Source organism: Gobius niger (assembly GCF_951799975.1).
Source record: "Gobius niger genome assembly, chromosome: 10".
In the NCBI taxonomy this organism is placed as follows: Eukaryota; Metazoa; Chordata; class Actinopteri; order Gobiiformes; family Gobiidae; genus Gobius; species Gobius niger.
In genome coordinates, this window is record NC_136861.1 from 19,772,635 (window position 1) to 19,784,548 (window position 11,914).

General features: G+C 38.4%; 1 protein-coding gene and 1 pseudogene across 2 annotated transcripts in view; one reads left to right on the top strand and one right to left on the bottom strand.

Annotated features, from left to right (window-relative positions):
* Window positions 1–287: 287 nt before the first annotated feature.
* On the bottom strand, window positions 288–5,582 carry xab2 (XPA binding protein 2). The gene is made up of 19 exons (XM_079563985.1): window positions 5,413–5,582; window positions 4,980–5,128; window positions 4,759–4,882; window positions 4,487–4,684; window positions 4,267–4,401; window positions 4,028–4,192; window positions 3,801–3,945; window positions 3,584–3,735; window positions 3,379–3,498; window positions 3,169–3,300; window positions 2,852–2,983; window positions 2,660–2,773; window positions 1,635–1,797; window positions 1,364–1,554; window positions 1,140–1,262; window positions 900–1,071; window positions 668–794; window positions 474–577; window positions 288–370 (listed from the first exon to the last, which is right to left on the bottom strand). Exons 1-19 carry the CDS (start codon window positions 5,446–5,448, stop codon window positions 303–305), a joined length of 2,550 nt encoding a protein of 849 aa, XP_079420111.1. The 5' UTR covers window positions 5,449–5,582; the 3' UTR covers window positions 288–302.
* A 6,082-nt stretch (window positions 5,583–11,664) lies between these two features.
* LOC306969210 (myosin heavy chain, fast skeletal muscle-like) overlaps window positions 11,665–11,914 on the top strand; it is a 37,068-nt pseudogene continuing 36,818 nt past the window's right edge. The window contains exon 1 of the transcript in view: window positions 11,665–11,878. The product of the transcript in view is annotated as a myosin heavy chain, fast skeletal muscle-like (transcript). The remainder of the gene's footprint in view (window positions 11,879–11,914) is intronic.

Below are 11,914 nucleotides of genomic sequence, written 5' to 3' on the forward strand. Positions count from 1 at the left end.
TAAGTCTTCAAAAGAGGGAATTTAAAAATTGCTTAGATAACAATTGGTTTCGAGTTGATGCCTGCTTCATAAACCATAACCCAGACTCAACTTACACTTGCTTTCATGTAATATCTCTAATAAGACGACACGGTAAAGTTACATTTTCATACCAAAACATACTTTATTTTTACCGACCATCATATCAACACGGCATTCTGAATATTACATACACATGGAAATCCAATACAAGTGAACTTGTACGCAAATGTAATGAAGGAACAATTGAGTAAAAAGCTTTAACGTTTTTGAATGACAGAGCATCAATCTTGTGCCTCTTTAAGACCTCCAAAGACAGCTGTTGGGACACTCTTCTGCTCCAGCTGAACCTCTGTAAACATGGTAAAATAGGGACAGTAAGCAAAATATATCGTAAAAATAAATCTTGCTTGGGTCATGTTATTTTATGTAAACATAAAAACTGTAATTTTTACCATCTGGCCCTTGGTTATCATCATCATCTTCATCATCAATGTCAATTTCATCTGGATTTGCTTGTTTGGCAAGCTCTGCGAGCTCACTACGTGAAGTATCACTCCTATGCAAAATGAAAAAAAAAAAAAAAAAAAACATTTGAAATAGTACACTACTACTCCTACTGTATATTACAGCATGAGAAGATACAGACCTGACAAAAAGTATTTTTTCTTTAGGCTTTGGTTTATCCCGCTCAGCTTCAGCTGCTAGCTGTTGTGCTTTTTGTTCCAGCATTTTCATGTCATCAATACCCATTTGGCCAGGGGCAAGGTCAGCCACTAAAGACACAAATATGTTGAATTGGATTTTAAAAGCCCTAAACAGAAATGGGCCAAACGGGCCATATGGGCCATATGGTGGATCTACACAGATCTACACTGTACCTGTGCCAGTAGAACTTGTCGTGGCTTTCATCATCTGAGAGGACATGAAGTTGACTTGAGTGTTGTATGTTGCCTGCACACTTCGTTTGATTCTTAACATTTCTCTGATGGTATCCTCGTTCCCATGGCGTATCTCAAACTCCTTCCATGTTTGCCAGAAATTAGCAGTTACCTGAAAGGTCATTAAGTTAAAAGTGTTAATCTTAGCCTCTACATTATCAAACTTGTGTGTCAGCATACCCTGGGATCACAGATTTGTGAGCAATAGGAGTAGATCGCTCTGCCTCGATCAATTTCACCCAGTTTGCTCTCCATATCAGCAAATCGAAGACACATCTCTCTCGAGTGTTCATCAGGCAAGACCTAAAGTATTTATCGGATTTGTTTGTTAGAAAATTTCAGTTTTCAGTGTTCATTGAGATATTAATGCAAGTTTAATATAACACTGAAAATAGTATTAGTACCTCAATGGCCTTCTGATATATTGCTCTGGTATAAGTGACTCCATAAATTTCAGCAGCTCTCTTAATATATATATTGAACATGTGGTGTCTCTCCTCAATTTCGACAGCCTCCGTAGCTCGTTCATAAACAGCCATGGCATGACGTGCAAGGCCATATTCTTCCTCCAATTTAGCATACAGTAGGTAAATAGCTATGATGAAAAAAAAAGAAAAGATTTTTAAGTTAACAGAATGCTTGGGAAATAATAAAGAACTAAACAAACAATCATACTCTTAGCAAACTTTGCAGGACAGCCATCAAGGGCTTGCTCAAATAAATCTCTTGCTCTCTCCAGCTTTTTTCCCCCATATCGGTCTATAAACTTGGTAAGGTAAGTGTTCCAAATGTCATAAACATTCGGCCACTTGAACAAGGCAATGCCACGCTCATAAGCCTGAAAAAAAAGAGTAGGATTTTACAACACAAGCAGAATTACAGAAAAAAAAATCTCTCTATAAATGCAGTATATATACATACACACGCCGTAATGTTCGGACTATTAAGCGCACCTGAAAGACGCATAAACTAAATAAAAGAAATAATTGTACATATATTTGCTGTACTTTATACGCCGCAGGTGTCCACGTAGTTACAGTTGAACACCCCATAAGCACACTGGAAATACAGGACCTTTCTCTCCACGTGCTGTCAAATATTCCAAGAAAACAGTGGCCTACAGGTACATTTACTTTTATAAAAGTGTTCACATGTTTATAAATTGGACTAGATTATTCTTTAAACGCACGCGGCCTGTCTGCGCATACAGTCCCGGGCTTTTTCCAGTGTTCATAGTCGCTATTGCACAGCTGGGTCTGTGGTGAATCGCTCTAGGCGGACTTTAGATGAATTTAGCCCACGCTACGCATTGTCCCTCCATAATATTTCAGCAGTAATCCGCGCATTTATTTTACACCCAAAGCCACATTACAAGCACGGGAGGGCATCTGCCACTCCAGTGTGCAGTAAAGGCTGGCAAATCTGGAGATGGTCCCGCCACCTGTGTGGTTATTGTGCCCATGGGTGGGGAACGTCCAAAGCGAAAAGGAAAAAGTAACCGTGTGACCTCTGCAGCTCTACTTCGCCCCCCCCCCACCACCACCATCTATGGTTAAATGTAGGTGCATTGTTATTGATAACATGATATTATTCAGAATAAAAGTGATAATAAATAGCTGCAGTTAAGTAAAAAAAAAAGAAGCAGCTTATAGTCCGGAAATTACGACGTTTATACATTTTAAAAAGATAACAAGCATTACTTTGAAGCTCTCCTCAAAGTAGTTGTGCTCTTCAAGAAACATTGCATAATTGATGATGATCTGTGGTGTAGCAATGCGGAGATCAATAATACGATCGTATACCGCCTTTGTAGACTAAAGAAAAAAAGCAGAAAGTCAAAATAATAAATCGAATAATACAACATGTGATTTTTGTAATTGTAAAAAGCAAACCTGAAACGTTCCAAGACTCTCTTCAAGGTCAGCCAGCATAGACCAGACCTTCAAGGATTTATAGACCCGGTTTTGGACTGGCTCAGAGACATCAAAGTATTCTGCTTTCTTGGATGGAATGGCTGTCGCTTTCTAGATTTCAATACACATTATGAAAAATACTTTAGCAAAATGCCAATTAATAGTTATTAATCAAATTTCAAAAGTGTGACTAATCTTTTTTTTTTTTTTTTATCAATTGAAATGACTTGTAAAAGTAAATAACAGCAACAACAATAATATGTGGTAAATACTGTGCATTTGGTGATTAACCTTACCCTCAATATACGCAGTGCCTGCTCATAGTTTTCATGCCGCAGTTCCATCTCTCCAAATTCACACCACACAGCTGCCAGGTCATCCACTTGCTTGTAGTTTACTTTGGTAGCTTTTTCAAAAATGGTTCTGGCCTGAGGAACAACAAAAACAATTGATTGCATTTGCCAACAAAGACGACCATGTCCATTGAAAGGGGAAAAATATCCTACATCATCCAGCTGCTCATTTTCTTCATAGAACTTAGCAAAGGCAACCCACAGGGAATGAGGCTTTCCTGTGGCTTTCATTGGATCAACGGTTTGTACAGCTTCAGTGTAGGTGTTTATAATCTGCAAACATTTGTTTATTTTTTTTAATTACTGATGACAGAAACATGCTTTTGATACAAATGCCAATCGAGGCTTATTGACTTACCTGCCGCGGATTGCCTTCATATAGCTTGACCCGTTTGTGCCATTCGTGCACATTGTGAGGGTTTTGACGAAGCAGTACACTGTTCAGAAGAAGAGGGCGTCTCGCAATAAGCTCCTCAAAGCGAGCTAATCTTAGCTCTAGATCAACATCATCTGGAACATGAAACAAATACTTAGATAAACATTGCATTTGCATATGTACGTCAAGTTAATCATACCTTCTTCATCCTTGCCCATTTCAACAGTGGTTTCCATCTTGGCTGCAATCATGCTCTCCTCAAACTGGGCATAACTGTCAAAAACTTGTGTGAAATCTCGAACTGTTACCACAGTTAGAATGGCCTCTTCGTAAACGTCACGAGCCTGGAAGACAAACAACAACATACATATCTCAAGAAAAGTTTGAGAAGCACGGATTTACACAGGAAATTCAAATATTAAAAACCTTTTCAAAGTGCCCACTCCTGATATAATAGTCTGCTAAGGAACACCAAAGTTTTCCTAGTTGGTCAGTGAAGCGTGTGAGTCCACCTCTGATAATGGCTCCAACATTTAAAGATGTAACTTTATCTGGATTCTGGGAAATCAGGTCACATAATTCATGCCACAGCTAAAAGGGGAAAAAAGTAAAAATAAATGATAGAGCCAAAAACAACCTCTTAATGTAACAATAATAAAGCCTACTTGATAGTTTGACTTTCCCTCCTTGGAAACAAAGGTTTCATCGTTGACAACAGCTGCAAGTCGAACTGCAGCTTCATCCAAGCGTCCAACAGACCGCAAATAGTCAATGTAGTCTTCTGTATTTTCTGGGGAAAGCTGATTCACACGAGATTCGTTTTAGGTGTCATTTTTAGGTTACTAACAATCATGTGATAACAGAAGAATAGGTTAGATAGATTACCTTCAAGTACCTGCGGAAAACCCGAATCGCTGTTTCTGGGAGGGGTAGATTGCGCACAAATCGCAGATACAAAGGCCAAATACGTGGATGCTGAGTAACCGGCAGGGCTCTCAAGGCACGGTCAAATGTTCGCCGACTTCTAGTGATTTTACATTGGGAAACAAGGAACTGGCAGTAGTCAAGCCAAATTCTTGGCATCTACGCAAAAAGAGGCAAATACAGTAAGTTAACCTTTGAATATTCGATATTTTCCCCAATGGATCATAATTTACCTTATGCATGAAAACAAGGGCTCTTTCATGACAGTTATTGACTTCTTCATATACAGGCTCCGTTATGCATTTCCCCTTTACCTGTTTGCGCCTCTCCTTTAAGTAGTTATACCACAGCTTGTAACTGTAAAACAAAGTAGTTCATAGTTAAAAGTGTTAGTAATTTAAATAAATATATATTTTTTTTTAAGTATAGGAGGACGGACAGATTTATTCATCACCTGCCAGGAAGTTCCTTCAGGGCGCGCTCATAGATCATGTTCAGATTAATTTGGGGTCCATTTTGCTTGAATTCAATGTATCGCATCCAGCATTTGACGGAGTATGGGTTCCGAATAATCTCTTCTTCGTATGGCAGATCGTCATCTTCCTAATATAACGGGTATAACACATATTAACGTTAAAGCGACGTGGTGGCACGTTAGCTCACTTCACTTGAACATTAACCAACATTAATAAAAAGCAACATTTATATGTCCAAAAATATTAGCGCAGTGTTATAAAGAATGATCCAGAATTCCAGAATGATCGAGCAAATTACAGTTTGGCGTAAAAATGACCATTTATTTCCCGAAACTCTTGATAAGCTAAGCTTGACAAGCTAAGACATGCTATCAAAAATGTGCATTCAACTCAAAATGAAATGAAACTTACAAACATAACGTCTGCTTTTCCGCTTAACGAAGGCATGTTGACACTCTAAAAATCCTTCCTGGATAATAAATACTTGATTGTTACGAGAATAACCCGATAATGTACTTGTTATGACAACTTCAAGCTAGTAATGTTTTGTCGTGCGTAGAGTGAGCGCCACACAAGGGAACGGAAGCTCTCTTTTCTTTTGTGGTGTTGATGAGGTAGGGTAAGCAGCCTCTATAAAGCATTACCGCCATCTTCTGGCTCAGTTTAATAATGCCGCGTCGTCGGGGTTTCGCACAGGACAAAACGAATCCATAAACGTCGCGATGTCGGCCTTTTCCCGCACAATATTTCCACTATCAGCAATGAGGCGATACAAAAGTCAGGAATCGTGGCTGATGTTTTGTCTGGAGCGTCTCCTCTCGGGGACAGGGGCGGAGCTGACACAGAAAGTAGAAGGACTGGACTGGACAAGGCTTTATAAATTAAAATAAAAAATAAATAAAAATAAAATAAAATAAATAATCACTATGATGAACGATGCTTGGTGTTTTTAATTTCGAAGAAAAGTAATCATGTCTGATTTTTAATAAAACAGTATGTGGTTGCCTAAAATCAGAGGCAATTTTTAAAGAAAGTGTACTTAGTAGTTTTATCATAGAGTGCTTTTTACTTCTACTTGAGTAAAATTATAGCTTAATGAAATATCTGTACTCTTACTTGAGTAAAATAATTGTTACTTTTTCCACTGTGAGTAAATATTTAAGTAGCAAATACTTCATTTTAATCTATAAAATCCTTTAGATGTAGATCGTCTCATGCACCTTGTTTTTTTTTTAAGAATTACTTTGTTTTTCTGTATTTTCATGTCATTTTCTGGGAATTATTTTTGTAAATATGTCAATTTCCACATGATTTCATTTTTGTTTCACACAATTTATGGCGTCATTGGAGATAAATCAGACTCTTTCACTTGTACTCAAGTAACATTTTGTCCAAGTACTTTTTGACTCTTACTTGAGTTGTTTGGGTCATTGCTTTTTACTTGTACTTGAGTAAAATTATTTCAACATAACATTATTCTTACTTGAATAAATATTTTGGCTACTCTACCCACCTCTAAAAAAATCCCTGAATGAGGCCCCCCTTTCAAATATAAAGGGAAAGAGGTGTGTATAGCTCGCCAGGCTTTCACCCAGATGGAACCATTTCCATGGTTGCTCTTATGTTCATGAAGATGGTTCCATCAGCAGAGAAAACCTACCAAAAACCATGCAAAATACATGAAGTTGAAGTTTAGAATAAACAGCGGAGAGTAGGGTTCACTGACATGGAAAGTAAAGGTGCCATGATAAAAATAACCCATGCAACTAATAAGTAACTAAAAGCTAAATCAACAAGTTTTTTTTCTTCGCATAAAAAGTTCCTGTGTGTTGGCATTGAAAAAAAGAGAGATTTTTCCCCTTGTATCTTAGGATGCACTTCTTTATGGTATATCTTTTTTTTCTTCATTATTATTATTATTATTATTATTATTATTATTATTATTTACACAGATTGTATTGCTCAAACACTTACCAAGTAGATTACTCAAGTATTTTCAGCTCGTATTCTGTTTTGGATACTCTCTACACCACTGCAAATACATTGAATTGCTTTTGCACGAAATCTCTATAAATAAACTTGCCTTGCCTAGCTGAAATTACACTCTTCTTGGAAGGAATTATCCCCTATCATCACTGCAGTTGTTTTTAGTTTTTTTCCACATCCGATTAAGTTTGCATGTTATTAGTAGTATAAAAGCAACATAACACTAAAAGTGGGACGAGAGGGGAAGCAGCAAGCGCTTGTAGTCAGTGCACCAAGGCTGCATATCACATCTAAAAAGAGGCATAAAAATAGGCCCTTCTTCTTTCTCCTCCTGTTCTTTGACCTTTGAGGCCTAATTCATGAAGTTGTCCATGAGGTATCTCCACAGTTAAGAACAGGAGCTTCAGCTGCTCCGTCTGTACGTCAAGACAACCAGACAGTTACGTCACCTCCAGCTAATTCATAAAAATGACTACACCCACACAATTGACTACAACATACACTCCATATACTTTTGCACAGCAAAAAAATTAATGTACCAACCAAATATAATCGAGCAACTGCACAAATGTCAAAATGATACTGTATCCAGAATCCCTGGCTCTGAAAGTTTCAAACATGAACCACTGCCAACACCATAGACTACACAGAATGAAAAACTTGTTTTTATTCAGTTAAATTATGTTATTAATGCACTTAACATTCTTGAAAATTATTCTGGTTTCAGGGTAAACCACAGCACCGAGATGACCCTTTTACAGACTTTAAACAATTTCAGATCAAATGATGATTCACAAAAGTTAAGTGTTGGTTCTACTGGATATAACCGCTGCTTTTGATACAGTAGACAGCATTAAAACACATTGGCCTCTCTGGTGCGGTCCATAAAATCACATGTAGTGTGCCCCAGGGTTCAATTTTAGGCCCAATGCTTTTTAATCTCTTTATGCTCCCTCTTGATGGTGGCCGGAAGCATTGGAGTCGACAGTTTATTTTTCTTTGTGTCTTTGTAGTTTTTTTGTTGTGTTTGTGTTGCTTTTTTATCATGTTTTCGTAGATTTTTTGTGGCATTTTTGCTGCCTTTTCATTGTTTTTTTTCCCATAGCTTTTTTGTCTTGGTTTTGCCACATTTTTGTCACTCTTTTGTTGCTACTTTGTTGCTTTTTTGATTTGGGTAAAGCCAAACTGGAAAAAATGTGCTTGGTTCAGGACAGGTAAGGGTTAAGAGATGAATGTTTTTTAAGTGTCTTAATAGTCTTGGGCCTTCTTATCGTTGTATTGATAAACATTGACATGTTTTATTGATATTTTATTATTGTATTATCTTATTTTATTATTTTTAGGATCTCCCAGTGTTTCCTCTGAAGGAGCTCTCTGCCTCGGGAGCAGTGGTTGGCTGTGGCTGCCTGGGTGCTGTCCAATAGGTGCATGGATGTGTGGTGTCTCCTCTGTCACAGAAATAGAATGCTCTGGTCAAATATTCCACCAAATCCTGTCCTTAAGATCACCCACAGACAGCCGCATTTGTGGCACAGCTATATCTGCTCTTTCACAGCTGAGGTCATGCTAATTGGTCATTTGGGCTTAAGTTTTGTTGTTGTATAGCGTGCAAAGCTGCCATAAGTTCATAGATTTTCGATATTAAAAAACTTGAGATGCTGCTGTGGCTCTAACGATGGCATGACCTGCTTTATACTTCAATACATTTAGGATTTATGGCTCAGAACTGTCAATCATTTCATATTCTTGCAAAGATCAGGTTCGGAAACCTTCAGGTAGGCAGCACAGTGACTTGTGAAATAAATGCTGCGGCCAGCTTTTTCCAGCTGCGGCTTTTGACCAAGGTGAAGCCTTTTCTCTCACGCCCTGGAGAAGGCGACCCACGCATTTATCAGTTCTCGGTTGGACTATTGCAACGCTCTCTACTCTGGCCTCCACCGGTTACAGTTAGTGCAGAATGCAGCAGCCCGTCTTCTCACCGGTTCATCCAGACACAGCCACATCACTCCCGTCCTCTCCTCCCTGCACTGGCTCCCGGTCCGTTTTCAGATTGATTTTAAAATGTTGATGCTTGTTTTTAAAGCCCTCCATGGTCTCGCTCCCTTATATCTAACTGAGTTGTTGACCGTACATCGCCCCAGCAGAGCTCTCCGGTCGGCCGATCAAATGGTTCTGGACGTGCCCAGGTCCCGGTACAAACAGTGGGGCGATCGTTTCTTTGTTGTTGCCGCGCCTAAACTGAGGAACAGCCTGCCCCTCAGTCTGCGTGTTCTCACGGACCTGTCCCTTTTTAAATCAAGATTAAAGACTCATCTTTTCAAACTTGCTTTTAATACTTAGAGCACACTGAATTGTGTCTAGGTTGTAATTATTTGGTGTTTTTAAAATGTGTTTTATCTTTCTGTGAAGCACTTTGGTCCTAGTGGTGTTGCTGTAAAGTGCTATATAAATAAACTTTGATTGATTGATTGATTGATTGATTGATTGATTGATTGATTGATTGATTGATTGATTGATTGATTGATTGATTGATTGATTGATTGATTGATTGATTGTGGGATGGTTCTTAGCTTAACTTCTTCCAAATTGCACTGACATATTCAGATGTTAAGATGAGATAATCCTTTGTTGATCTCACAATGGAGAAATCCACTTGCTAAATCAGCTATCAAGAAACACTCAGGGTGTGCAAAAAAAGACAGGAAATGTGGAGTCAATGAAATGTAAATAAAGGTTTTATATACAATGAATGTAAATAATAAAAAAATAAAGTTAAAATCACGATGACAAACCTTCGGGGTCAACAGTGAGGATAAGGGGCTTCAGAAGCTTATTTTCACTTTTGGATGCAGCCCACGACCTCAGGATACTGTGACCGCAAGCACTAGCGCACCATTTGTTTGCACGCACAATAGTCTCGTCTGGGCTAATGCTGTTATTGTGTCAGACGGATGATTGGGCCCATACTGTTACTGCTACCCTGGTTTTCTTTTTTAATTTTCACAGAAGCATAATAATTGCTTCCACAAGTGCTGACCCAATCCAGGCTTGGGCACATCACTTATCCTCCAGATCCTTAGAAAACTTGTCCTGCATCCTTGCAATGTTCTATTTGAGATGCCCTAGGCGACAAATAGATTGAGGTTGCCAAGCTATGCAACCCTCTGGACCAAGTCCCCAAGAAGAAATTAAAGCTTGACTTGGAATCTTGGAGAAGCCTTGAGTCCCCCCTGAAGATTTTGCTGACTGTTCATTTGCAATCCCTTCGGGCTTTGTGGTGCATACTTGGCTCTCAAATCACATTTGTCCCCCTTGGTATTTTACGTAAGGGAAAAATATGGTCTATAAACAGTTAACAATGCACACCACTTAAGTCAAAGTTAAAAGTATTTCTGTTACAATGTTCCACATCTTGAAATGTCAGTGGACCAAATGTGGTTTTAGGCCATTATACAAAGGCAGTTACTATATGTTAACATAAAGTCACAACATCTTGGAATTACTTCTACTCAAATTATTAAAAATAATCATTTATATTAGCGGAAACATCTCTTGTATGCCTGATCCTATGTCAGCATCTTTGTATCAAGTGTAGCAACTGGATGAAGTTCATTTAATTGCTGTGCGGGACTTATTTTGGGCTTGATCTCACATGATGAGTTTCCATCAGTTATCATGACCATCTAAGGTGAGCTAGAACAGGCTATTTAATTTATATGGATAGTACCTCATCTTTAATTTTATTACAGGAATATGAGCTCAGTCGTGCCTTGTGACTGAACTAAACACATGGAACCATCGGACATGGCCAGCTATTACTACTATTATTTGAATATCTTCAGTGCCATGTCTTGTGCTTTTTTTTTGTCTTTTACAAAACTCTAACACAGTGTGGGACCCCGCTTTGGGAACCACTGCTCCAACATACATGTACAAAGACACAAATTATATAAATTTTGCATTACATGGTTCGACTTTATCGGTATAATTTTGATATTTCAATTGTGCAAAAATCTTGCAATTGAATATTATCTCAAAAATCCGATAGTCTGTCAAAATACTAATGAAATAAAATCGCAGGTTTATGGTTAAAATGGTTAAAATATAAGAAAAGACCACCAAATGGTCATCTAAAACAAATGTTATAGCCTTATAGACTAGATGACCAGTCTGTGATATGGGGGGGGGGCATTACACAATTAATCACAGTCATAAAATAAGCAACAGGATGATAAGAGTTCATGACCAAACAGAGAAATAAGTGGTGCTGACCAAGCACCCCCTCCCCTATAAAAGAGGCAGCTCTGCTTTTGTGTAGGAGGACTGGTAGGCTCCTGGTATTAGGTGAGTACATTGCTCATTGATATCCATTAAGTGCTTTCTAAATTATTGATTATGATGATGATTTCCAAGTGATTTTATTGTGCTGACAAGCCTATGCTATTGTAGTTTTAACATGGGGAAAAAAATCATGCAAGCTGATTTGATAAGATTATGGCAGAGTAGAAGTAATCTTTCTTTTTTTCATAGCATCATCTCATCCTCACCAAAGGTACTCTATTTCTAAGGAAACAAGGTAAACACAATAAACAATGAATAAAAGTCAAATGAAGAAGATCATGATTAAACTGTTAACTTTCCCCCCCCTTTTTCTTTAGTCACCACTAACGTGCCATCATGAGCACAGACGCGGAGATGGAGCAGTTTGGGGTGGCGGCCGTTTACCTCCGGAAACCGGAGAGGGAGAGGATTGAGGCCCAAACCGCCCCTTTTGATGCCAAGACAGCGTTCTTTGTGGTGGATCCTGATGAGATGTACCTCAAATGTAAAGTTGTCAAAAGAGAGGGTGGTAAAGCCACATGTGAAATTGAAGGTGCTGGTGGAAAGGCAAGTATTTTTACATTTAAAAATAATTCATTAAGTCTTT